Source organism: Corvus kubaryi, unplaced genomic scaffold (genome assembly GCF_017639235.1).
Source record: "Corvus kubaryi isolate FWS band 111438036 unplaced genomic scaffold, C.kubaryi_AGA036_p1.0 37353, whole genome shotgun sequence".
Taxonomy (NCBI): Eukaryota; Metazoa; Chordata; class Aves; order Passeriformes; family Corvidae; genus Corvus; species Corvus kubaryi.
In genome coordinates this window covers 5,005,083-5,032,031 of record NW_024581115.1, presented here as the reverse complement: position 1 = coordinate 5,032,031, position 26,949 = coordinate 5,005,083, and the positions used below count along the sequence as shown (strand labels likewise).

At 54.9% G+C, this 26,949-nt stretch overlaps 1 protein-coding gene across 5 annotated transcripts in view; it reads left to right on the top strand.

The window, feature by feature from the left end:
• SEPTIN9 (septin 9) overlaps positions 1-26,949 on the top strand; it is a 134,652-nt gene that overhangs the window by 66,041 nt on the left and 41,662 nt on the right. For 4 of the 5 annotated variants that reach the window (XM_042032665.1, XM_042032667.1, XM_042032669.1 and 1 more), the window contains one exon: positions 14,312-14,968. In XM_042032665.1, coding sequence (XP_041888599.1) covers positions 14,312-14,968 — 657 coding nt within the window. Of the gene's footprint in view, positions 1-76; positions 186-14,311; positions 14,969-26,949 lie in introns of those variants that run through there. The other variant, XM_042032668.1, reaches the window with a different exon arrangement.

The following is a 26,949-nucleotide window of genomic DNA, read 5'->3' as shown; positions in this document are numbered from 1 at the left end:
CCACCCACCTTCGAAGTCGGAGATGACGGGCTGGGGGTGGGCGCTTCGGGGTGGGGGCTGATGCCCTCCGCCATTCGCGCGGCCGCAGCGCGCACCGCGGAGCCGGGGGGCCAGCGCCCCGCGCCCCGCCATGGCCGACCCGGCCGTCAGCGCCCACCTGGAGGGCATCATCTCCGACTTCGAAGGTGGGTGGCCCCGCCGGTGGAGCGCGCCGGGGAGCGCGGGGGTTGGAAGGGGCACCCACGGCAGGAGCAGCCGCTTTTGGGGCTCAGCCGAGAGGAGCTGCAGCTGCGGCGGAGCGGGGAGAGCTCGGCTCGGCTTCCCCCGGGCTCGGCTGCCGCAGTCTCCCCACGCCGCTGGCGCCCCGGTGGTACCCGAGGGGGTCCTGGCCGAGGCCGGGGGTGGCACCCCGCGGGTAGGGAGGGCTGGAAGGAGAGGGATGCCCCAAGGCGGCATCCCCAGGGCTGTCGGTGCCTTTTGTCCGGAACGGCTGCGCCCGGTGGTATCTGCCAAAGCAGGGTCTTACGGGATGTTTCTCCTTTCCTGCCCTTCCCGAGTTAATTTATGTGGTTTTTTCAGCTGAAAACACCCGCCTGACCAGACTGAAAGTCAGAAAAAAAGCAAGCGCGAGCCCTTCTGTTGATTCCCAGCTTTGGGGCGCAAACACAGCCCTGGAGTAGCTGGGATGTGGGTAACGATCCCGAGTTTCACGTATCTCCGTAGCGGGAGCTGCCTGCCCTAGAGAGCTCTGCAGTTGTCCCGTGGCAGAGCTCCAGCGGCCCGCAGCGTTGACTCGCTCGCTGATGGAGGCTCTCCATGCAGCCCCCTTGGCGTGCGGACCGGGGCGGCTTCTCCCCTGGTCCCTGCCTCTTCTTGCCTGCTACTCTTGCTTTTTCAGGCAAGAAAATGCGCTAGCTGGGAGCGTGCTGCTGCCAGATGGGTCTGGGAGTCAGAGACAGGCAGAAGAGGGCTGGGGGGGTTGTGCCTGAAGCAGGCGTTGAGAGATCGGCTCGAGGGAGCTCATCTTCCCGAGCAGAGTTTTGGAAGAGCAGCTCCATCCCTACGCACTCGCACGTCCTGGCAGCGGCCCAAGCGGAGCTTTGTGCAGCGGTTTCTAGAAGGAAGGAAAAAAAAAAAAAAGAAAAAAAAAAAAAAAACCACAAGAAACAGCGGAGATGTGGGGGCCGCGGTGAAAGCTTATCCAGGGGCTGCGTGTGCACGGCTATAGGATCAGCCTCCACCTCCTCCTGGAGAACCCAGCCTGGCCTTCGGGAAGCAGCGCTCCGCTGTTTTTCCTGCTGGGAAGCCGAGGAAGCTCAGAGCACAAGGGTTCCTCTTCCAGGTCAGGCAGGAAACGGGTGGCAAAGCTGGGGTCTCTGCAGTCCTTGTCGCAGGGTTTAGACACGGTCAGCTCCTCTATTTCCAGCCTGCGGGTTTGCTCCAGCTGCAGTTGGCCGTGGAGGGCATAGCGGGAGGCTGAGGGAAGTCACGTCCCTCAGGGAGATTGGAACTAACAAGTGTTGGGACACAGAGGGTGACCCGATGCCACCACCCCTTTGGTGCTCGGGGTTCAAGGGCGCCTTTGTGACTGTCCTTGAGGGACGCGTGAGCTTCCCCACCGCAGGGCTGCGAGCGCTGATGTAATTACAGCTTCCCTCTCGCTGCCCCAATTGCATTTAAATCTCCAAGAATGAGTAATTCCCTACTCGGATACGATAAAGGCTCTGCTGTGGGCCCCGGGGCTGCCTGCTTGGGCTGCGTGTGTTCCTCGGTGGCACCGAGCAGCTCCGCAGTGCCTTTATTTTCAGTCTATGGAGCACTTTATAGTTCCTGCCTGTGCAGAGGGAGAGGCTGGGGAAAGTTCCCTGCATCTGAAGCCAAAAGGTCTGGCCTTGCCCTTGGGCAGGGATCTGGGCTACTGTTTCACAATTTAATTAGCTCTCAGGGTTGCACAGCAGCTTCCCAAAAAGCAGGCAATTAATCTCTAGCCCGTAGGGCAGGAGATGCAGTGTTCCTGTCTGCTGGGTGGGTACCTCAACCCCACGCAGCCCCTGGCCAAGCAGGAAAGATCTGCCAAAAATACCATGGAGCAGAAACACCAGATCGTCCAGAGCCCTCTTTGTTCCGCCAGTCACACACTGCCTGCCCTCCCCAGTCACCCTGGCTGTTCCTGCCTGTTTTCCTCGCAGCATCCCTGCCTGGTTTCTTGTCCCTGCTGTGTTGCAGCAGGCAGGGAGCTGCAGCCTCAGTGAGCCTGGGGCGGGTGTGAGGGCCCTTTGGGATAGGGAAACAGTGCCAGGTACTTGATTGAAGTTTAGTTTCCAGATCAAAGCAACATGTGAGAAGGAAGCACAGCACAGCAGTGTGTTCTTCCTTGTGCCCGATGCTGTGGTGGGGATGCTCACAGTACCCATCTTGCACTGACCAACAACTCCTGCGGGGAGGGCACTAGAAAAGTCCAGGGACTTCTGCCCCAAAGAAACTGTGGATGTCCCATCCCTGGAAGCATTCAAGGTCAGGTTGGATAGGACTATGAGCAGCCTTGTTCAGTGGGTGGTGTTCCTTGCCCATGGCAGGGGGGTTGGAAATAGATGATTTGTAAGGTCTCTTCCAACCAAAACCATTCTATGATTCTAATCCCCCTTATTTGACTGACAAAAGCTTCCTCCTCTCTAGTGAGGCAGAGCATCACTAGGGCTGTGGTTTGCCAGGATTTACAGAGCATAATAGCTCTGCCCCTGGGTTTATAGATTCTGGCAGGTTTTCAGGAGCGTGGCTGGTACAGCCGTGGTTGAAGCAGCACTTCCCAAGCTCACCTTTGCCTCAGAGGGGGCTGCGGGTCCCTCAGCTCCCCAGGGCTCAGGCACAGACCCTGAGCTGCAGAGAAGGGAAGCTGCAGTGCTAAATCAACCTGGTGAGATGTCTGTGCAGTGTGTTAACAACCCGTGTACCCCACACCTCCCTGATCCAGCCCAGGCCAGGTGATGTGGGAGCGTTGGGGTCCGCGGTGCTCCACTGCAGAGGGGGTGGATGCTCCTGCTCACAGCTTTGGTTGGTTGTGATGCTGCACAAAGACAATCCCACAGCGTGGTACTCGTCTTCCTGCTAGACGTGTAAAGCACTGTGCACTCAGGATCTGCTGCCTAGTAGGAAGACAGGAGAGATCTGCTAAGGTCCCTCATCCTGGTGGGATGTCCCAGGGTAACTGAGGCACGTTTTTGCTGGCAGTTGCTGGTGGTGAGTTGGCAGCAGTGATGCCAAACCCTCCTTGCCTTTGCCAATGCTGTCAGTCAACACCAGATTCATTTCCTTGTGATGTTGAAACACAAATTGTCGCAGTGGGTGCAAACTGTGCCTGGTGGAAATGCTGAGCAGGGCCCTAAGTGTGTGGAGAGGGGTTCTGTGTGGTGTCTGGGGGTACAGCCTGGTGGGGGCACAGGCTGGCAGCTTTGCTCTGGCAGAAGCCGTGAGACAGCATTTGTTCATGGTTCTTAATCCCTGGTTTTCTCATTGCTCAGAGCCCAGCTCCCTTGGGCAGTGTGTGCTGGCTGGTGGGTGAGCCTTGGCAGTGCCGTGGAGCTGGGTGGGGAGCGTCCAGCCCTGCCAGGACATGCCACTGCTGATCAGAAGGCTTCTCTGGCTATTTTATTCATTTACTCTTCCTTACTATTGCATGCTTTTCAGACACTACTTCTCTCACCACCCAGCGCAGGGTGTTTTTAGTATTTCAACAGCAGACTTTGTCTCAACGAGACACAAACTTGTGCTAAGTTATGTCCCAGTTTTAAGTGCCACCAAAAAACCACCACCCAGCTCATTTTCAGGAGGGCACTGCATTATAAATAGGCTTTTCTACGTGCACAAAACTCACGGACTCGTCCTTAAAATCTCCTTGAGCGAATGCCCGGGATGTCTGTGGGACACGTGGCCGTGGTGCATCCCCGGGCTGTGCAGGGCCAGCGTTCCTGCTGCCCCGGGGAGCAGCTGCAGCCGCGTGCTGCGGATGCTGGGACTCAGCCCCGGGCTAATATTAGCAGGAACGCGCCAGCGGGACGGTCACGGCGCTCTGTGGGTGATGCGCCTTGAATTGAGCAGAGTGGAAAGCCCTGGAGATGGGAGGTGCCTCGTGTTTATGTGAGTGTCTCACTCAGGTCCAAGATCAGTCCCGTAAGCCCGGCCCAAGGGTTTGCAGGATGAGCACTGGGCTGGGAGCTGAGCGTGTGACTAACGGTCCCTCGTGTGCCAGGGCTCAATGCCTGGAAAAGGAAACGCAAAAAAGATCTTTCCGATTTACATCTTGGATCATCCCAACCCTAGGAGTGAAGCAAAGCTCCTCAATTGTTGGATTTCCTGGGCTGTCCCCAAAAAGCGGCACTGCAGCTGGTCTCTTCCGGAGCTCTTCATCACCAGCTTGGTGTGGGCAAAGCTAGAGCCACTCATTGATGTAGCTGGTGCTCCAAGGCAGCAAAGTCACCTCTGATACCCTCAAAGCTGGGTTTACAGCCATTTCAGAGAGTTTTCTCTCTTATTATACATCTACATTTCTCAGTCCGAGACAAAAGGATGGGCTGGAGGGGAATTTTCTGCCAAGTCCTCAGTGGTGGGAGAGGAAGGAGCCAGAGGAAGGTGCCTGTGGGAAGGGAAGTTTTATGTCTTCCCCAGCAGAAGTTGTATCTTCCCCTGCAGAACTGGCCTTCGAGCCACAGAGTCAAAAAACTGCATCTGCCTGGTCGCAGCAGTGGGTACCTGCTGGTGTGGATTGGGGTTTTCCCTGTGTATATCTTACTCTTTGGGAATAAAAAGGTTGTGAGGGAGTGGGAAAGGGAAGAACAGGACACTGGTCTCCCTGTCCGTGTGAACTGGGCTCTGGGGATGGCCTCTGGCCTCGGTTAGGGTGTAGGATCATCCAGAGGTTGTTGTTTACAGCCATGCGATGCAAGGAGCTGTGTGTCCTTGGGGCCGGGCACCCACTGCGGCACGGAGCAGCGTCCCTGGCTGTGTGACAGCAGGGAGGGCTCCCAGTGCTGGCACAGGTGAGCTCCTCTGTCCTCATGGGACCAGCCTTGGGCAAAGCGAGCACAGCACTGTGCTGGTCATAAAGAGACCTTTCAGAGGAACTGGGGTGGGAAGGGACAGGGAGGGGATGAGGAGGAGCCAGGGCAGCTGCTCTGGTTTTGCAGGTGTAGTGCTGCTGCCTGGAGGTGAGTCAGGGGCCGGAGCACGTACACCATGCTGGCTCTTCCCAGGCTCTGGGATCTTGGTAGCACCTTTCCCTTAGTAAGGGACTCACCTAAAATGCTTCTCTCTTTGCTCATTGCCTCTTGGTGGTTCAGGGCAGTGGAGTGAGTAGGTAGCACTTCTGGAACACGCTGGGTCAGCTCTGATAGCTCTGAGTGACCATGGCTCTGTCTCTTGGCCAATACCCGCCAGCAAACCTGGGGCTAAATTACCGCCAGTCATTAACCTGGCACCTCTGGGTGCCCCATGGCCTCACTGGGTGCTGGTTTAGTTTCTGGTTTGCTGCCCCTTCTCGCAGGGAGCTGCTCAGCCCTTTTTGCCAGGAGCCAGGACAGAGAGCAGCCGCAAAAGCCTGGACTGGGACATGTCATAAATCCAAAGACAATAATGGTGGCTTCAGAATCACTCCAAATATTTATGTTTCTGACTCTGATATTTAAGGCAGCATCTTTCTGCAGGGCTATCATGCAGGCTCTTTCCCAGCCTCTCTGTTCCCTCCTGCTGCAGTGAGCTCTGGCACCTCTTTGTTCTTTAGAGATGCAACGTGGAGACAAGAAGCCAAGTGACCCTAAATCCTGGTTAAGCTTATTTGAAGCCTGTAAAATGAGTCAGTGGGTCTGAGTTCAGTTTCTGGTGGGGCTGTGCCTGGCTGCTGGGGGTCAGGGTCCCTCAGGGGAGCTCTCTGTGGGCTGTCATGCCCTTCAGCACAGGGATAGTGTTGTGTCCTGGCCACCTCTCCTTTTACACCTGCAGGGTACTGTTTGGTCCTCTGGTGGCACCAGCAGTTTGTACCCAGCTGCTGTGCAGGTGCCAGTGTGGGAGAGCCCTCCTTGGTGCAGGAGACCCCTCCTCACTCCCTTCCCTGCCACAAACAGTGCAGGTAAGGAGTAGCCCTTGGGCAAGAAGGGGTTTGTTGCTGCCTCCAACTTGCTCTGAACAGCTCTCATCTCCTGATGGCTGTGACTCAGGCTTTTACCCTGATTGCTTTTGTGAGGCTGCTGGATGGAGCTCAGCCCTTGGGTCTCCTGGGGACACCTCCAGAGTGGTGGCCCAGGGGCACTGTCCCTCCAAGCTGGCTCTTGGCTGGTTTGTGTGCCAAAAGGGGAGATGCCATGGGTGGTGTGTGACCCTGCGTCCTCCCAGTGCTGCTGGCACCCAGGCCAGGGCAGTTCAGGGTGGGGTGCCCGCCTGTTGCCCAGGTGTAGGTACAGTCAGTGCCAGCCTCCTGTGGATTGCAGGGCAGGGGACACCGTGACATCAGTCTGTGCCACCATCCTCCTGGCAGTAGAGGTGGCAGTTTGGGACCCACGCAGCAGAAAACTGTCCAGCCCCTTGCTAGGGTGAGCTGGGGGCTCTGCAGCCTCTCCCAGCCCTGGGAGTCATGGCAGGGGTCAGAGGTGAGGGCAGAGGCACTGGTCAGCTGCACTGGTTTGGGAGACAAGGAGCATGGTGAGGGCTGTGGTTGGGACCTCAGCTTTTCTTTCATCTTGGCCACTGAAAGCAAAAATACAGGGAAATGTGAAAAGGATGGATTTTATTTTATTTTTCAAAGCGCGTTTAGTTTGCCAGGGAGGAGGAGGGCTCTGCTCTCTGCCAGCCCTCAGGACGTTTGGACAACAGCTCGCACTTCGGTGCTGGGTGTCCCCTCCAAAAGAGCCATCAGAGCTGGCTGCAGGGACAGCAGCAGTCAGCAAGCAGTGCGGGTAGGAGTGGGCAGCACTGCAGGGCTGAGTGGCTCCTGGGTCCCTCCTTTGCCCCTTTTACCAATTTACCCCTTTTCTGTTGCTTTTTAACCAGTATGTTGCAACACCACCCATCAAAGCATCTTCTCAAATGGAGACTTCACTGATTTAATCACCCAGTCCCTGCCACCCAGGCTGGTCACCCACCCGAGTTACTCTCCATGTCCCTTCTGTGGGCACTGGGATTCATGACTCCTGGGGATGGCATCTGTGGCACCAGCATGGGGCAGGCTGGGCTCTGCAAGACCATCTGCATCATACTTTTGTCTCTGGGTAATCGTTTCAAGGCATTTTAGAAATATTAGTGAACCAAACCAAATCTACAGCCCCACGGGAGGCAGAGAAAAGATTTATTTCTCTCCTTCCTCCTCCCCTTATGAAAGGAAACTGGAGCACAGACCGGAGACAGGAGCTGGAGTGAGCCCATGGCTGAGCCAGTAATGCAATCTGCTGGGCTGGATACCCTGTGTTTTATGTAATTTTCTGTACAAGTATGAAATGAATATAAGGGATGTAAAATATACTGGTCTGATCTGGAAGCATTTTGCTGTGAGTTAATGGTTATGTAAACCCAAGTGTAATAGAGAATCAAGCTCACATCTTTTAAGAACTGCATTATAGAGACTGGAAAGCTGGGATTTTGTATTAATCTGAGTGTGGATTTTGGGGTTTTTTTTTTCTATTCTTAGTCCTGACTTTGCTTTTGCATGTTCATTTCTGGGAAATGAGAGGTTTGCTGCATCAGCCTCAGGCTGTTTTATACCTTGTTGTGAGTGAGAGAAATGCTGCTTGGAAAGCTTTGATTGATGTCAGAACCCTGAACTTACATTTATGCCCAAATTTCCAGCAGAACTCACCTCTTGGTACCATTTACACCGTTCAGGAAGGCCCTGCATAGTGACAGTGCATTGCCAGCCTTGTCTTGTACATGTGATTTGTGTCAGACCGTGCAATCTACTGCAACTTCTTTTGGAGGCTGTCTGTGAAGTCAGAGAAAGGATTTATTTGTGCATAAACTGTTCATAACTTACTCAGGATAGTGTGAGAGTCAGGCTACAACAGCAGAGTGTCACTGCATATATATATGTGTGTGTATATATATTTATTTTTATATGTAGTGCAGCAAGGTTGGTTTATTGGTAAGGGAGAGGTGCGAAGCCTCCTGGCACAAGAACAGGGAGGGGATTCAGCAACCCTTACTTCTCGTCTTTCTTATGTTAGATCGCCAGAAGCTTTGAGAAATGTGCTTTTAAAATTTCCTGCTTTGGTTTCTGTGGATGTGAGAGGGGATCTGAGTCTCTCGGGCTGTTTCGAAGCTGTGTGTGTACTCACAAAATCCTGCCAGCATGTGCAGCATCTCTTGCTGCCTGCACTACCAGGGGTTTTCCCATCTCAGACCCGTGATTTTGATCCCATTGATGGGCTTTGTGGACTTGGGAGCACCTTGCTGAGGATGGGATAGAGTTATCCTGCTCTGGCCCTGCAGCAGGGGTGCAGCTCCCTTCCCTTTCTGCTGTGGGACCTTTAGGGTTACTACACGGTGGATACACCCCATAGGTATGTGCAGAACACCCAACTTGCCCTCATAACTGAGCCTCTAGTTCACTCCCATGCACCCATCTCTGGTATGGGTGGTGGCAGCTCTTCAGTGGCATCACCCAGGGTAGGTTTGGATCAGCCAGACCCAGCTGGCCCCATGGTAACGTGGCCAAACCCTCTTTGCTCTCAGCCTGGCCCAGAAAAGCTCCGTGAGCACCCTGCTGCCCGTGACAGGGCTCTGGGAAGCTTTAAGGGCTGTGAGCAGTGAATGCTGTGTTGGGTTTCCAAGGGTTCCTTGAAAGATGAGAGCTGCAGCCTCCCCCCTTTCCTGCCCGGGAACAGGAGGTGACCATCTGGTAGCAGTTTAGAGTGAGCCCTCGCTCTCAAACGGTGCCATTGTGTGGTGGGAAATAACGGGGCGCCGGCTGCCCCGGCCCCATAAGGCTCTTATGTGTCCAAAAACCCAAGGAAAGCTCTCTGTGCTTAAGCAAGCAAGCAAATGTAACCCCTGGGTTACGGGGACCACGTGAGGGGCACAGGATGTTTAATGGGAAGCAGTTGGGCGCTGCGGCCACGACAGAGCTGGAGGCTCCGGCTAGGAAGCAGGTCCCCGAGGAGTCAGCATCCCTTGCTGTTTATTTTGGTCTCCTCCCGAGCTCTGTGCATAGATGTTTCCTTGTATAAAGCCTCCCCTGGCCTGTTAGTGGGGTATTCTGTTTAAACAGGGAAGAGAGGAGGAGCAGATGTTGCAGATGTTCCCTGGCTGACCCCCGCGGGGTGCCTGGAGCCAGGCGGGGTGAGCCATGGTGGCAGCATGCTGTGTGCTTCAGTGCTTCCAGCTGGGAGATGTGGAGTCCTTGTGCAGGAGCCAGATCCCTTCACAGCATCTGGGCACCCTTGGATTGCCTGGGCCTCCCGAGGAGGGCCTGTTCTTCTGCGAGAGCTGTGCATGTGGGAGTACCCAGTGCCACTCGCTTGTGACGTCTCTGGAAGACTCTTGGCTGTTGCATGAGCTGCTGGGATTTGAACCAGACCTCTGCCCTCTCTTCCCAGTTGACAGGATCCCTAAAGAGCAGCTTTAGCTGATGCCGTGTGACCTGGCTGGGGGGTGACCGGGAGGACACAGTGGCCTCACTGCACAGCCACCCCCAGCACTGCTGCATAAAACAGAAAGAGAAATTAATGTTGTCTCCTTTTTATCCCCAGTGCCAGCTTGGGGAGCATTTGAGCAGGATGAAGGCACACATTTCTTGCCCCCAAGTGCCTGTCTGGCATGTGTCACGTTTGGGTTTTCAGGAGTGTGTGTCCTCGTGCACAGCCAGCAGAGCCGCCTCGGAGAGCCCGTGCCTCTCTCATCCAAAAGAAGGATTAGCAGTGGTATTTTTGAAGCCAGCCCTGCAGAGTTGGGTGGTGCTGAGCAAAACTCCATGACCTTGAGAGGTTTGCAAAGCTCTAGTCCCAAAGGGACATCGCAGTGAGTGGCTCCCGACCCTGACATGGTGATGGTGGTGGGCTGTTGCAGAGGTTGCATCTGATAGGAAGCACTTGGAAATCTCATTTTAGGGGATTTTGGGCTTTCCCTGCCCAAAAGCTGCTGCCTTCAGCACTGGTGGGTTGAGCCAGAGATGTCTGGATGGGTCTGGAATGGGTTGAAAGGAAGCACATGCCAAAGGCAGTGCAGGTTGTGCCCAGCCCCACGTGCACCTCCAGAGGAAGAGAAGGAAGGGTGGTGCTCAGCACCTCTGCCACCTTCCCTGCCAGCTTCCTCTGACACCAGCCAGTCAGTGGGATGCTGCTGGTGAGGCTGGGGAAGCTCTGCTTGTGCCTGGAAAATACAATAGTGGGGACAATCCTGCAGCGTGGCCAGCCCAAGTCCTGCTCAGGGCAGGGACACCTTGTTTGGGGCTCTCAGGAATATGGCAGGGACCTGGAGCCCATGGGGACATGGAGAATTAGCCACAGCTGCCTGTGTGGGGCCCTACGGCTCTGCCTTGCCTTCAGCTCCTGTTTTTGTACGGAATACGGACACTTCCCCGCAGGAAGCCGGGAGGAGGGTCATCTGGAGCACAGGCTGTTTACTTTCCTTTCCTGGCTCTGGGCAGGACACACTATTTATAAGTTTTTTCTCTTTTTTTGAGAGCTGTTGTGCTTCCTGAGGTCCTTCTCTCTTCTCATGCAAGGAGGAGAGAGGCGATGCTGAGCAGGGAACTCCAGCCATGCTCGGTCCCTTTGTGGGCCACCATTGCTGAAGGTGACATTCCCGAGGATCGTGTTCATGGCAGTGGGGCTCTGTCTCTGAGGTGGAAACACAAACCCTCTTGGTCACAGTCCTTCTCCTTTCTCATGCCTGGGATGTCTGACCTTCTCCAGACCATGCTGAATTCAGGGCAGCAGCCAAATGTGCCAGCGGGACAAGCTGGGTACCGAAATCCCCGTGAAACCATGAGATGGATGCCCCATCCTGCAGAGCCGGGGGTGAGAAAGCTCCTGGGTTGTCCCCAGGCAAGTTGGTGACCCTGCTGGAGAGGGAATGCCACTGGGAGCAGGGGTTCCTCATGATGTTGCTGTCAGAATCTGTGCTGAGCCATTTCTACCTCTCCTTTGGGGTGAAGGTTCCTCGCCCAGCCCCTCAGTACCCCCTTCCTGCCCTCAGCACAAGGGAGGAGTTATCTGGAGGCCTTGGCTGTCCTGAGATTGTAATCATGGTTCTGCAGCTCTGCCTAAGGCTGTTTGAACCCCTTTGTGTCTGGGCTTTGACCTTTTTCTCTTTTCTCCAACTGAAGGACCTGGAAAAAAGCCATTTTTGGGTGTTGTAATTCAGTCCAGCCCTTTGATAAGGACAGGGGCTGGCTGTGCTCCAGCAGAAAGACCATATGGGTGGCATTGAACAGATTTACCCTGGGTGTGGGGCACTTTGGGGGGTTTAAAGTCCAAAGAAAGGGCCATGTGGGTCAGCACTGCCATTGGGTTACCCACCACTTCTTCAGGAAGTGGCAGCAGGGCTCAGAGGAGTGGAGATGATGGATGCTGCTCATGCGAGGAGCCCTTGGAGGTCAGCAGGGCTGTTTGTATCCAAAGCTCATTAGCAGGTCAGAAAGAAATCCCCAAACCACTTGGCGTTGAGGGATCTCCAGGGCAGTGTTCTTTAAGGAAAGATACTCGTCAGCATTTCCTTTGCTGTCGGGTTCCTTGAGAGCATTTACCCTGTTCCTCAAGACACGTCTCTCATGAGGTTATAGGGCTGCTTGTTGAAGGGAAGAGCTGGGGACTGAGCTGGCTGGAGGAGTGACAGGCGGGTTTTAAGAGCCTGATGTGGACAGAGCTGTGGTTCCATCCCTCAGGGAGCTGCCAGTGCCTGGCAGTGCTGTGTCCTCTGCTGCTCTTGCCCACCCAGCTTCGCTCAAGGCCAGGCAGGGGCTCCCTGTCGGGTCGTCCCTTCCGCTCTCTTTGTTTCCAGCAAAATGCAAACTAGGCTTGGCTGGTGCATTGTTCAAACTTGGGATTTTTTGGGGAAAAAAAATAGCTAAAATGTAAGTTTCTGGATTAAGTGTGTGATGGAGAAGGGAAACTGTAGAAAACCTGTGCTGGAGGGTCTGAGCTCCAGCTCCGGGTTGGAGACCTGAGAGTTCAAACACGTTGAAACAGCTCTCAAGTGTGGGGCTTTTTTTGGATTAATTATTCTGGGGACGCAGACCTGCAGTGCATGAGCTGTGCCAAGCACAGACTGCAGGGCAGGGACTGCTGCAGGGAGCATCCCACCCCTGTGAGCGGGTGATGGCGTGGCTGGGAGAGCTCCACAGAAGTCAGAAAACAGATAAATTTGAGAAAAAAACACCTTTAGTTTTCTTTACTGCCTCCCTCCCTTCTTCTACCCATGTCTGAATATTTCTGGGATGCAAGACAGACCGTTTTGTCACAAGGTGCCCTTTGTGGGACCCTTCCTGGGTTTTACAAGGGGGGGTGAGTGTTGTGCTTTGGTGCTTCCCTCTCTCCACAACCACAGAGCAGCCGTGCTGCTGTTCCCATCAGGCTGACGCTGAGGTTGGATCTCTCTGTGCATCCCTCCCTGCCCACACCAGCTGGGACACCACCCTTGGGAGCCCATCCCAGGCTCCTGTTGCTTCCCAGCAGTTCCCATGCTGGGGTCTGACCCACAACTGGGGGATGCGGGTGTGTGCCCACTCACATCTGTCTGTTCCTGAGCATAGAGAGGCTTTTTTGGGTCACTAATATGGAAAATCCTGGGGATGCTCCTGCTCCCAGGCTCCTCAGTGCCCATCCAGCCTGGCTGTGCAGCCTGGGGTTCATATAGAGCAGTTTTGGGGTATTTCCCCCAAAAGGGGAAAGCAGCCCAAAGTATTTATCCTCACATTTCAACCCCTGGGAGTCTCCCTGTGGTGTGGCTTGTCTGACACGTGAGTCCCAGCTCCGAGGGCCCTGCTTGCCTCACCATCTCCTCTGGTTTCCCTGTGCTGCTGCCGGGGGACGTGACCACGGCTGTCCCAGCCCCTGCTGGCCGGACAAAGGAGGTCACATCTGCTGCTGCCCCGCCTGGTGTCAGCAGAGGCGGTGGAGCAGAGCTGGGTGGCTGCCACGTGGATGGGTCCCCCTCCTTGTCCCACCGGCTGGACTCAGCAGTGACCAAGGGCTCCTGTCCAGCAAATGCATGTGCCCGAGGGACAGAGGGTCCCCACGTCCCCAAGCCGTGCCACATCCCCACGTCCCCAGGGGGGTCAGAGCAACCCTGGAGCAGAGATGCTTCCTGCATGGTGGCTCCTCTCCAGCTCCACCCCAGGGGTGGGAGGACATCCTGGGATGAGGCAAGGCTGTGCTCCAGTGTCTCCCTGGGATCCTGATGTCTTGTGGGATCTCAAGCCCAGGCTTTTAGAGGCTAAATCTCCCTGCTGCTGTTCTGTTGATGTAAAGGAAGGATGGACTCATTGCTGATGCTCATGCTTGCCATTGGCAGCGTGGCTGTCACCACACTGGGCTGTCACCACACCAGCTCAGCCTCACCTCGTGGAGGCTTCTTTGGGATCCCAGGGCTGTGCCTACCCTGACCCTGTGCCTGTCTGGGTGCTGTGGGGTACAGAGGGTATTTATAGCCCATGGCATTTGGATCCAGCAGTGGTTCCCTTTCCGTGGAGCTCGGCCTTTTTTTTCTGGCTGGATCCTGTGTGGAGCAGGGGTCAGTTGTCCCCTTCCTTGTATCAGGGTCTCAAGTCCATGTGCTCAAAACATTTCAGTCTTTGGTTCACGTGGTTTCTACGTTTGTTTTTAAGGATATGAGCTTCTGTGGCTGCCACCTTTGATTTTCTTGCTGGATTTATATGGGTTTGGTGCTCTCCTGGGATTGTTTCCCTGTTCCCAACTCGGATTTTGCTGGCAGTGCTCACAGGAAAGCCTCTGTTTATCTGTGAATCCTTTGGATGTGAGAGGGAAAGCAAAGTGTTGGAAGCTGGATTGCTGTCTTCCCCCAAATCCAGTGCCCTGCTCTGCCATACCGTGGTGGGACCCTCTGCTCCCCTCTGAGTGTGGGATGGAGGGCAGTGTGAGGATAATCTCCACTCTGGGGCTGAATTTCCTGGCTCTGGTATGTTTTGTTACTGGGTTTTTAACTTGTCTGGAGAGGCAGGGCCTGGCCTTCGATCCCCAGCTGCTTAAATGGATGATGAATGCTGGGATGGAGGAGCAGAAATGGAGTTATGAGCCTTTTGCAGTGTCTGTAAGCATCTCTGGAGACACTCAGGTGAATGGTAACTAAATCCTGAACTACTTCTCATGTTTTTCAGCTCTGAAAAGATCCTTTGAGGTCGAGGAGGTAGATCAGTCTTCAAATTCCTCCACCCCACAAAGACGGGCCCCGAACACCCTCCTCCGGTCCACCGTGTCCAGCTCCACGCAGAAGTTTCAGGAACTCGGCGCCAGGAATTCGGAGCCATCCACCCGACATGCGGAGCCCACCGTGCAAAGATCCCCCAAGCCCCCTCTGAGGAGAGTGGAGCTCTCTGGACCCAAACTGCCCGAGCCGGTGTCCAGAAGAACAGAAATCTCCATTGACATCTCATCCAAGCAGGTGGAGAACTCCACCTCGGGCTTGTCGCGGTTCGGCCTCAAACGAGCAGATGTGGGGCACAAACCCCCCGAGCCCACCCCCAGGAGGACTGAGATCACCCTCGGCAAGCCCCAGGAGCCGGGGCTGCGGAGGGCGGAGGCGCCGGCCTCCAAGATCCCCGAGATGTCCCAGCGCAGAGCCGACACAGCCAACGCTGCCGTGCCCGACGCGGGCCCCAGGCGCGTGGAGATCCAGGTGGCCAAGGCCACCGAGGGCCCGGCCCCGGCCGCGCGGCCGGCCGAGAGCTCGGAGCCTGCCCTGCCCACCCAGGCGCACCAGGCCGAGCCAAAGCCGCAGCCGGTGCCCGTGGAGAGCCCGCCAAAGAGAGAAGAAGGTGAGTACAGCCCTCGGGCTGGTCCCTGCCTCGGGTGTCACCCAGGGAGATGCCCAGTGCTGTGTGCTGCTCTTTTATCTCCCGTGGCGACGCCTCTCGAGGCTGCTCCGGGATCTGTGCTCAGATGTGTCCGTGCTCGTGGCTGTTAGCCTTGGGTTTATCCTGCCTGAAGGAGCTGTCGGGTTCGATAAGAAATGCTATAGAGCCTGGAAGGAAAGAAAAAAGGGAACGCAAGAAGGCTGGGTGCTTGCAGGAAATGACAGCTCTGCCAGCTCGGGCCCTGTGTGCAGACCCACAGAGCCCTGCAGAGGCTCCGAGGGGCGGGAGAGGTGCTGGCTCTGGAAGTGTTGCTGGGATATCGTTGTTTGGTGGTGTTGTTTATGGTTGTGGGGCAGGAACCGCGTGTTCATTAGCAGAAGTCAGGGTTTTTTGACCTTGGAGCCAAGGTCTAATAACATCATGGATCAGAGCCACTATTAAACTGGAGACCTGGCTTATATTAGCTCTATCTTGTTTTCAATTAATCCCATATTAAAGCCAGCTTCCCTCCCTCACCAGCTGTCATTTTTTCTCCATAACATTTTGGAGATTTTCCTTTCAGACCCGTTAATTACCTTTCTGCTCTCTATTGCCCACGAGCTCTCTCCTGTGAGGGATGCAGTGGCTGGGTGGAGGGCACCCCCTCCCTCCCCACCCTGTGCCTCTCTCCGGGGGCTGTGGGATGGGGTGGGGCAGCTGAGCCAGGATCTTGGGGGTCCGTGCCTGGCCCTGGAGCTGGACCAGGGGTTCCATGCCCTCTCTGGGTGCTGCCCCGTGGTCACACAGACCTGCAGAGAGGCCAGGCTGTGGTGTGTGCTGGTTTAAAACCAAGTCAGGAGTCAGCAGGGGAGCTGGTGTCAAACCTGCAGGGCTCAAGTGGGTTTTTCTTACTGTGCATGGTGTAGGTGTGGCTTTTCTGAGCTGGGTTTTTTGACAGGTTGGGCCATCTCCAGCTGGGCAGAGCTGAGCTCTGAGCCCCAGCCCAAGGATGGGGTTTGTGTGAGCCCCCCTCTCTGTCCCAAGCTGCCGTGTGTGGTGCCCAGGAGGCCCATCCTATCCCATGGGTGGGTGCTCAGCCTCTTCCTGCTGGGTCTGGGCTGCTCTGGGTGTCCCAAGCTCTGAACCCCACGGATGGTTGGGCACTTTAAGAGCAGAAAAGTGTCTGAGCTGCTGAATCCTCCAGCTGCCCAGGGCTAGGGGAGAGGGAGAACAGCTGCTGGCATGAGTGTTACCCCTGAGCCCGGCTGTCTGGAGTCTGCCTTACAGCATGAGCCAGCCCTGGCCTGGTACAAAAGGGGCTTTCAGTCCAAATGTCTCCAAGAATCATCACAGAATGGTTTGGCTTGGAAGGGACCCTAAAGATCATCTAGGTCCAACCCCACTGCCACGAAGAGCCAGGAGACAGAGTTGGAGGGGTCATGAGGGCTCTGTCTCGTTTTCCCCATGTGTCAGCACAAGGGTACAGCCCAGGGTCACTGCCAGAGCACGTGTCCCCTTCCTGATCATCTCCTCCTGCCCCACTGCCATGGCTTGAGGTTGCCCAAGGACCCCATTTTGGGGTGCTCCTCCCCTTGGTCCACAACACCCACCCTGAGGTGATGCTGGGCACGTGGGTGGCCTCTCTCCTTGTTGCTGGTGCAAGAACACAGAGAGATTTGGGGTGGCTGCACAGGGACCCTCAGGATGTCCCATGGGTGGGTGCAGGCATGTCTCCAATGCTCTCCAGCTCCACTGCAGCTTTGGCCCCACCACAACCCCCCCAAATGAAAACTCTGCCTCTCCCATGTCTGCAGCAGAGACAACGCGTGGCAAGTCCTTCTCCAGGGTTTGGGTCACCAGGAGGTGCTCCTGTGGCACTGGACACCCCGGGATCCAGTTGCTGGTGGCTCTCCAGCACAAACAGCTGAGCAGGGGATGCAGGCATCTGCCTCCAGCTGTCCTCACTGCTGTGCTGGGCCTTGCCTTCTCCAGCTGTCAGGCTCAGCTGCCTTGCTCTTAACCCCTCGTCCTGCTGCTGAAGGTATGCAGGAGAGCGTGTAGTGCAGGAAGAGGCCGGTCAGAGGAGAATAACAGTCCCAGGGAGCTTGGCAGTTCAGAACAAACCACAGAGGAAAGGAGTAATTTCAGTGCTGAACTTCATTAGGGCGGCGTGGCTGGCGGTGTGGGCTGAGCCCACTCCAGAGCTGGGCTTCCCGAGGTGGGAGGAGGGCAAGAAGTGTTTAATGGGGCAAGAAATATTCCTTCCCATCCATGTTCTCCCTCTCTGAGTCTTTGCTCTCTCCTGCACTCCCTGGGGAGCGTTTGCTTCCTTTGTGCTGGTGTAACATTGAATTGGGCCATTAGTGACAGGGAGGTGGGACAGAGGCACCCACCCATGTGGGACGTGCCACTGCAAAGGCAGACTTTGTGTCCCCAACGTGGCTGGTGCTCCCCAGCAGGGACAGGGAAATGTGATGGGATAACCAGGGGATGTGGATTGCTATAGCTGGAGTCTGCCAGAGCAATCTGAGCTGGGCTGTGCAGTGGGTGCAGGCAAGGGGAGGACATGTAGAGGGCAGAAAGAGGCACAAGCAATTAAAAATAGCCATAAGAACAAGGTGAGGGCAAGGGCTGTTTCTGAACCCACAGCCCTGGGCGCTGTGGGAGGCTGTCTTTGCTGTGCAGGACTTACCAAATGTGAATATCCAAACGTGAATATCCAAATCTGGCCACCCGTGGGTGGGGCTGACCTCTCCCAGGCTCCTGCTGTGGGCAGCAGTTCACGCCCAGTCCCAGGGCACTGGCCTGGGATGGAGCTGGCAGAGGGAGGATGTTCCTGCCCTGTGCTGGCAGGGCAGGTCTGAGCAGGGATGTGGTGCCAGTGTGGCAGGAGCTGGTTCATCCCCGTGAGGAGAGGAACAGGGAATCACTGTGGGAGCAGCAGTGCTTCATCCAGAGACATCCACCTGCCCTTTGCAATGGAGAGATCTCAAGGCATTCACATGAGCTGGATGAGGGACAGGCAAATCCTCAGGAAAAGCTACATCAAATCCATCATGGGGGATCCTGTCACTTCCTCCTGCCACAGCATCACCTTCCACTGTGCCTCCCATCTCTGGTTTTGTGCTTGTTTGGTTGAACATCTTGGCCTTCTCTTGTTCCTTGCAATGTGTGGTGGTCAGGCTTGGAGAGAGGGGCAGGCATTGCTGGCCCCAGAAAAGTTAATGGTTTCCACTTTGGTTTAATAATCTCTTTCTACTTCCCCCAGTCTGAACCTGTTTGTATTGATGGCTCGGTTCTGGGATGTCAGGTGATGGATTGGAAGCACTCCCAGATGAGAAGTGGAAGCTGGTTTGATCTGCTGCTCCTTTTTGTCTCCTCACAAGCTGCTGTGGTTGCCCTGTTCCTGGGGACAGCACCCAGCCAGCCAGGCAGGCTCTGTCCCACCCTTGCTCCTGCCCCGTGAGCCTTCCTGGCAAGGATGCTCTGGAGCTTGTTTAGATAAATCAAGGCAGATACAATGAATAATGGGAACATTCACCTAAAACAGGGACGTGACCTTCCTCTCTCCCACCGTGCAAAACAGCCCGAACCATCTCTGAGCTTTCAGCTCGGTTGGTGTTTTTGTCCCATGGCCACTTTGGGACAGCCACACAGGGTGCCACGTGCCTCTTAAAACTCAGCAGAGTCCCCCCTCCTGTTTTGCTGCAGAACAAGCAGGACAGCATCAGAAGAGTGAAGCAATTCAACTCCTTCACTCTTTTTTCCAGCTTGAACCCTTACGGAAAGACTTTTCTTTAGAACTCCCATAGAGTTGGGCTAAAATTTAAACAATTAAAGACCACTTAAAAATAGAATGAAGGAAACTTTGAGGTCCTTGTGAAAAGCAGGGACCTGTTGCTGTGTGCTGGCAAGTTGTGGTGGGAGCTCTAGCCCAGTTTCCCTCTACCAGCTTCAAGCCTCCATCCTGCCATGGGCACCCAGGGATGGAGAAGCAAAGCCAAACAAGCCTTGGGGTGACTTTTCTTCTGTCCTGTGCTGCCAGGGTGACACCAAGTGTGGGGCTGCTAGGGTTAGAGGGATTTGGACAACTCTTAACACAGCGATGCTCCCTGGGATGGAGAGCCCGGGGCTGAGTGGAGATGCAGTGAGTCACCGTTTCCAGCTCTTCCACTGTACAAAGAGATTAAAGCTGTAGGGAAATGTTTCCTCCAAAACCAGCTGACACATTCAGGCTAGGTTACGGGCAGTCTTTTTTTGTTCTTGTTATTATTTTTAATGGGAAAGTGCCTACAGCTCAGGATTCCAAATGGAAGGGCTGAGTGGGAAACGCTGAGTCTTGGTTTGTGAACGCAGGTGCCAAAAATGAGATAATCTGGAAAAATCTAGAACTGCAACACCAGTGACTTGGAAAGAAGAGCAGCAGCATGTGTGGGGGAGAGGAATGTGTCCCATCACAGAGACACTGCCTGATCCAGGGCACCACGTGCACGACAAGGGCACTGCCTGCTCCTCCTCCCTCGCTGTGCGGTAGGAAGCAGCCAGTGCTCCTCGGTGTGCTTTGGGGTGTATTGAGGGCACTGAGGATGCCAGGAGGAGGCTGGGGGATGTGGCTGTGATGGTGCTCATGTTGCATGTCTCTGCCCCCTAGGAATGTTGTCCCCAAGTTATGCTGTGTTCATCTCTGGTCATGCTGGCATGCACGTGTCCCTTCTTTGCGTGGGCACAGTTTGTGTGGGTGCTGTCCCAAGTGGATGCTCCAGCTGGGCAGGACACATCCCAGGAAGTGAGGCTGTCCACTGCAGCCAGCCAGACCCAGGAGGATTTGTTTGCCCTGCTGGAAGTCCCTGTGGGCCCACAGGAAAAGCAGCGACCTCCCCAGTGGAGCTTCATTATGCAAAGGGATAGTTTCCCATAGGAAACACCACGGTTCCCACTTCCTTTCCTTGCCGCACGTCACGTCTGAGACCAGGAGAGGGAGAAGCTGGGGATGCTGCATCCAGATCTGGGGCTTCCAACATCAGAAGGACACGGAGGTGCTGGAGAGAGTCCAAAGGAGGCCATGGAGATTCCCCAAGGGCTGGAGCCCCTCTGCTCTGGAGCCAGGCTGGGAGAGCTGGGAGTGTTCACCTGGAGAAGAGAAGGATCCAGGGAGAGCTCAGAGCCCCTTGCAGGACCTAAAGGGGCTCCAGGAGAGCTGGACAGGGACCTTGGAGAAGGGACCTGCAGTGACAGGACAAGGGGAATGGCTTCTCGCTGCCACAGGGCAGGGTTAGATGGGATATTGGGAAGAAATTCTTCCCTGTGAGGGTGGTGAGGCCCTGGCACAGGGTGCCAGAGAAGCTGTGGCTGGCCCATCCTGGGAAGTGTCCAAGGCCAGGCTGGATGGGGCTTGGAGCAACCTGGGATGGTGGAAGGGCAGGGGTGGGACTGGGTGGTCTGTAAGGTCCCTTCCAACCCAAACCAATTTATGATTCCGTGCTGAGCTGCAGAGTGACCCTGGCCCTGGGCTGAGTGACCTGGCAGGTCTCTTCCATGGCTGGGTTGGGTCTGTGGGTGAGGCTGTGCATCCATGTCATCTCCTCACCTCCTGAACCTTGCAGGAAGGATCCGGGGTGAATGTGTGTCTGCAGAGGTCGGAGCCTCCTGCTCCAGGCAGGAGGTGACCAACTGCAGGCTCACCTGGCTGTGGCTCATGGGGTCTGTGCTCCAGCTGGGCTGTGAGCCCTGAGCACTCTGTGATGAAAACTGGGGCAGCCCCTGGACAGAAGTGCCTTTGCTGGCTGAGAAATGGGTGAGTGCTCCTGCCTGCCGTGGGATTTGTGTTCATCCAAGTGGTGCTGAAAGGCAAAAGGAGACACAGCCCTGGCTGAGGGGGGCATGTAGGAACTGGAACCAAGAGTTTCTCTGTTTATCTTGTGGTATTTGCATGTCTGGAGCCCATGACAGTCGTGCTGGGGAAAATGCTCCGCACCCATCCACTCCTTTGGATCCTCCAGCTTTCCCACATTTAGGTTAATCATCCTACAGGCTGATAAAGCAAATAAAATCCGTTATCTCGACCAAGATAAAACAAAGAGTTTGCTTTGATCTCCTGCAGTAAGGCCTGGCCGCTGGTTTTGTGACTTCTCTGCTGTCTGCCGGGGGAGGGAAGTGATGGCAGTGGTGATGAACCTTCTGTAATTAAGGAATCGTTCTCTTTTAAGCTATTTCTAGACTGCCGTCCCTGCCTGAGATGTTTCTGTTGGCCAGTGGTTGAAGGGACACCATAGGCTGGGTGCAGCGCCAACTCCATAAACTGTGTCAGAGGAACTGAAGGAGATTATAGAGAGATAACTTTGTTTTGAGAAGATCAAACGTTGTTGTGAACAAAAAAGATAAGTTGACAGCAAGCCAGTTGTGTTCTTTACTCCTCCAGCAAACAAACAGACACAGACACACTTCTACATTGTCAAAAATGCCGTGATGAAGCTGAAGTGTATGTGGCTAAAAATGGAAAAAGCAGCTGGTCTTGGATGGCAGCCTGTGCTCAGACTTCTTTGGGCCCAATTTTCCTTACATCTGTTAGAGGTTTTAAAGGAGGGATGTGGGGAGAGAGCTGCTTTCCTTTGGGTTGGTTAAATTTGGGTCACTCATTTCATTGATCTTCTGAGCTGGTCTCTGCACGGAAGTTCCCAGGGTTCCTGTAGGGTCACATGCATCAATACCTCATCCTCTTGAATCATTTTGGTTTGGGCATGAAGGTAGCACCAGACATACTGGAAGACAAAGCTGGACTCAAGGGTCTGGTCCAAAACATTTTGCAACGAACAAAACTTTGCAGATGTTTATACATTTATGAAAAGCAAATAATTTAAACAAACCATCTAAGGTTGCTGTGCCAGCCCAGGAGTGACAGCCTGCGGATTTGGGGTTGCTGGACTTGTATCACCTGCAGTTTGTTCTGTGTGGAAGCTGTATGTTGGTTTTTGCATGGCAAAGGGCTTTTGTCCGACGGCAATGAAGGATGGCTGAAATGAAGCGTCTTTCAACACCTTGAAGTTCAGAGGCTGATGATGCTCTAGCAAATATGAGCATTACCTTGGGTTTATGTTTAGCTTTTCAACCCTTGAGAAGGTGTCCAGGGTTTGTCTGAGTCAGGTGGTCTTACCAGGTGTTCTCCTGCATTATTCCCAGAATCAGAGAGGGAGGTGAAAAGGGATTTGCAGCAGGACAGAAGTGGCTGAGGCATTAATCCCTTGTTATTATGAGTGCTTGACAGCCCCCCAGCCAACCTGGCTTGGTCTGGTTGTTCTGTTGCTGTGGATGATCATTTGCTGTAGTGTGTGTGTCAAACTCTCTTTGATGCTTATCCACAGTACCTTAATCTTTTATGGTGGCTCTGCCTTCCCCCCTTTCCTCCTCTCTTGCTGTACATGGAGTGGGACAGACATTCCTTCCCTCTTTCAAAGAAAAGCTCAGCTTGTGGAGATCTCAGAGTAAGAAGATTAGATGGGAATCCAAAAGGACGTGGTGCTGAGGAGGAGAGGGCAGCGATAAAAGTTAATGATACGTAAGCTCTTGAAAGGAGCTTTCTCAGCCACAGCTGTGTGGTAACTCACAAGTCTTGAACTGTAGGGCATTGCTTTCAACTCCAGCACAAATGCACCTGGGGCGTGTTCCATGTGGGCTGGGGAGATCTGGAGGGACATCACAGGAGCTGCCCTACCCAGATGGGGCTGGAACCCCTGCCTCTGTTTGCTTCCCCTGTGTGTTATGACTCTGGATGGGGAATTTTGTTCACTCTGCTCAGCGTTTGCTCTGACCTGGGAGCTTGTGCTGTTCTCTGCTGATGCACTGAAGAGTTGGTGTGCTCTGGACTCTTGTCTGAAGCTCTGGCACATGGAGGTACAGGATGAGTCCCTGGTTACAGCCTCTGAAGCTACAAATGTGCAGGCTCATGCTCTGTCTCAGAGCATCCACTGGCAACTCCCTCCCATCCACAGTGGAAATCAGTTCATGGACCAAGAGCCAGAAAAACGCTGCAGAGATGGCAAAAGTTTGTATGGCAGGAGAGCCTGGTTGAGGCCCTGCCTTTGCTGCCCACTTCGTTGTCTTGGAGGAATCCCTCTACCCACTCCTGCTTCTTTTGTAACCAGGAGCCAGTGAACGTGGGCCTGAGGTTTAGTCCTTGCGTCGGGTTTTCTTCTTCCAGGTTCAGCTGGTGATTAAGAGTTTGCTGGTCCTGCTCCCAGAGGTGCTGTGGGATTGTGCAGGGTGGGAGAAGCCACTGCCCAGGTCACTGGAGTGGCTCTACAAAGGGAGGTCCTGAACTGTCCAGGATGAAAGGGAGTGTATCAGATGGTTTCTGTATCAAAACCTTCTCCAGTCTACCTTGGTCGCTCCTAAATTTGAAAAACTCGTAGTTTGAAGAGGAAAAAAGGATTTGGAAGGCAGATTTGGATGTGTGGGAGCAGGTGTGGGATGGATTGTGCCTGGTGATTGAGGAGTGTTGGAGGCTGCTGGCACTGAGGGAGGAGCAGGGGTATTTGGATGCTCTTTGCCTCATGTCCTCTTCCCCTGCTTCCATCCTGTGCAGACTGGATGGAGAATGGAGATTACCTTGGAATTGTCCAGAGATGTCCTGGGAAAAAGGAGTAGATCTGAGCAGCTTTTCTGATAAAACTTAATTGTTTAGACAAACTCTGGCTGAACTTGCTTCCTCCTGCCTCCCAGCGTGCAGATAAACGGGGTGGAAGTGGGAGGCCGAGTTCACAGGCTGCTGGGGCCCTCCCTGGGGTCACCCCACCCCCGAGACCCCCTGTCCACCCCTTTTGGTGGCCTTGGAGGAGACGAGAGGACGCAGTTGAGTGCTGAGAGTGATGCCCTGGCTTTGGGTAGTTCAGTGCTCTGAGATGTGATGGGAACCTTGATAAGGCAGCACATCAGGGGTGTGGGTGGTCCTGTGGGCAGCAGTGAGTCCGTCATGGTTCAGCTGCAGAGGCTGGACCTTGGCTGTGTGTTGCCCTGCAGGATGCAGGAGGTGAATTTGTTCCAGCCCTGTTCTCTCCAAGCCTGGCAGTGCTGGGTGTAGGGTGGCTGGGCAGAGCTGTGCCCCTGAGAGATCCCTGTTTGACCTGGCAGTGAGGGTAGTCAGGATTTGGGTGGGATGTGGCCACTGGAGAGGTGTTGCCATGCCCTGTGTGGCTCCTGCCGAGGTCTCCAGGAACTGCTTTGTGGAGTCAGATGAAATCTGAGATCCTGCCATAACACTGATGTTCCTCCCACCACTCCTCAGGGAAACAGTCCTCCTTGGCCTACTTTGTGTAGTAAATAAAAGTTTATTTACAGCCCAGGAGTGCACGCCCTGAGGTTGGGAGGTGAAGGGTTCCTGCAGGGCCCTGGAGGAGCTCTGGAGTTTCCTTTCTGCTTTGTGCCTTTGGTTTCTGAACAGAAAGTCTTGGGAAGGAGCAGCCCTGTGAGTGGGAGCTCAGGGGAAGCAGAGCCCTTTGCGTGGGCCTTGGGGCATGGCCTTGTCCCTGTGTGTCACCTGGAGAATGAGAACTGAGAGGAGATAACGAGTGCTCACGTGTGACACGTGGGCTGGAGCAGCCAGGGACAGCAGCAGGAGGTGAGCTGCCATCCATCTGTCCCCCTCCTTGGCTGAGGGTGCTGTGGGGACGGCGCTGAGGGGGATGTGGGCATGGGGCTGAGCTCTGCTCACCAGCGTCTGTGGGGTTTCCAGCTCTGCCCTGCCACTGCCCATAAATATTCTGCAGAGCTTCAGGGAATGAGCATTTGTCTTCTCCTCCACTTGGAGGAGCGGGAGGGGTCTCTTTGGGGTTATTTCAGCCCATGTGTGGGACAGATTGTTTATGGGACAGTCGTTTGAAGGGCAAGCAAACCAAAGCCATGATTTGGGCTCCACTGAAAGAGCAAAGCTGGGAAAGCTTCAAGTCGTGGCTGCAGAGACAAGGGGGAACATGGCTGTGGCTTTCTGCTGGGGACCAGTGTTGTGTCCCTTGGGAGAGGCACAGAGAACATTGTTTGGAGTTTCTGCTTTTCCTTCTCATTTTTCAGACACGCAAGATTAATTGCTCTCTTTTATTGTCCGCAGCAATATTTATTTTGCTGCTCGGCAGCAGCAGGGACTGGATAGGTTTCACAAACTGAATTTTCCCTGGACAAACCCCTCCTCTGATTTCACACTTCCAGCTGCCAGGCTCAGTTTTAAAACAGTTTGCACCAAGGCTGAAAAATATTTGTAGGGCAGAGCAATGCCTTGCAGGAAATGGCTTAAGCTTCCTGCTCCCAAGATGGTGTGAGTGTTAAAACAGAACTGGAGAAATATTAGACATCCTACATCCGGCCTGGCTGGGGAGGGTGACCCTGAGGTGATGAGATGGAAAGCCTGGACACCCCCTCCCCCTGCTGCTTGTGCCTGGCAGCTTCCGGCAGGATGAGGGGCCCTGCTGGTGCCCCCCGACCCCCACCCCCTGACTTTATAGGGGGAAAAACGGGCAAATTGCTTCCTGCTCCTCTGGGTTTTGCTGTGTTTCGGTTTTGTGGGAAATGTGTGGGGAGAAGTGGTCGAAGGTGTGGAGCGAAGTGTCAGCAGAGTGAGTTTTCAGCGGAAAATGGGAGTTGGGAAAGCACTGGTTCTGATGAAATGTTTGTAGCAGTTTATTCACCACCTCCCAGCCTGCAGTGAAAGGTGAAAGTCTGGGACAGCTGGATCTGAGCTGGTCCCATTTGTTTGGGGCTGGAGTGGGACCTTCCTCATCCGTCAGTGAAAATCACTGCTGAATTATTGGCTTAATCAGAGAAAACGGAATTCCTCCAGCGCGGGTGAATTCCCACTCGGTGCCAGCTGAGCACCATCTACCTGGCCAGGCAGGGAATAGCAGCTGCTGTGTGTCCAGGACAGACGGACAGCGCTGGGACAGAAATTGGGAGTATGGGTGAGCAGGAGCGTGGGGAAGGGCGGGCAGCGATGGGGTCCCGTGGGCAGGGAGGACCTCGCTGGAGCTCTGGGGTGGCTGTCACATCTTCAGATGGAATTCAGCTCCCTGGGGGTTACTGCCCTGGTATAGAAAGCTTCTCCAAACCCTGGTTTGCTGGCTGGAGCATGGAGATTTAGGGAATTTTATTCAGAATGTTACCGGCTGGATAAAAAAAAATACCTGAGCCATGTCTGGGAGTCTGCAGATGCAGGAGGAATGAGGTGGAGGCGGTGGGCAGAGCAAGAGGAGGAGTATGGGTCAGAGCTTGGGCTGGTCTGAGCTCACTCACGCTCACTTCCTCCAGCAGTCACTGAGAATCCTAAAATTGCTCATAATGGAGGAAAAATTGCACCCGTGCTGGGAGCTGAGTCCCTTTGGGAGGTGTGTTCCAGCTGCAGGAGCAGCAGCAAAGCGTGTGGGTGCTTTTTGGGGTGGGTGCACCATGAATGGAGCATTATGCTGTGCTCCAAGCACCCTCCTCCCAAGCTTTCCGCCCTGACCCCTTCCTTTCCTGCGCTGTTCCATGTGGGATGGTGGGAGCCCCGGCCGCTCTGTCAGAGCAGGGATCCGGAGGGGTGAGTCCCACCCTCAGAGGCAGCTCTGGGCCTGGGGAGGTCGGTGTCTGACGCCCACCTTTCCCCATGGCACATAACCCCCCTTAGCCCTGAGCAGCGCAGCCCTTGGGGCTCGGGATTTGGCGAGGCACACCCTGTTTGTTTTCCCAGGTTTTTCCATGGGGTGCTTTTCCTGGGAAAGCTTTGGCCCGCGGACCTGAGGGAGGGGAAGATGAGGCTGATTTAAATCCCAGAAGTAGTCACAGCTGGCTGAAAGCTGTGTCTGCAGCCTGCAGTACACCGGAGGTGCCCAGCGCTCTTGGACAACGCGCTGGTGAAGCTGAGGGAGTGGGAGCCAGTCCTGGGGCTGCCGCTGCAGGGTATGGGGGGCAGGAGAGGAGGGGTGGGCTGGAGGACTGCTGGGGCT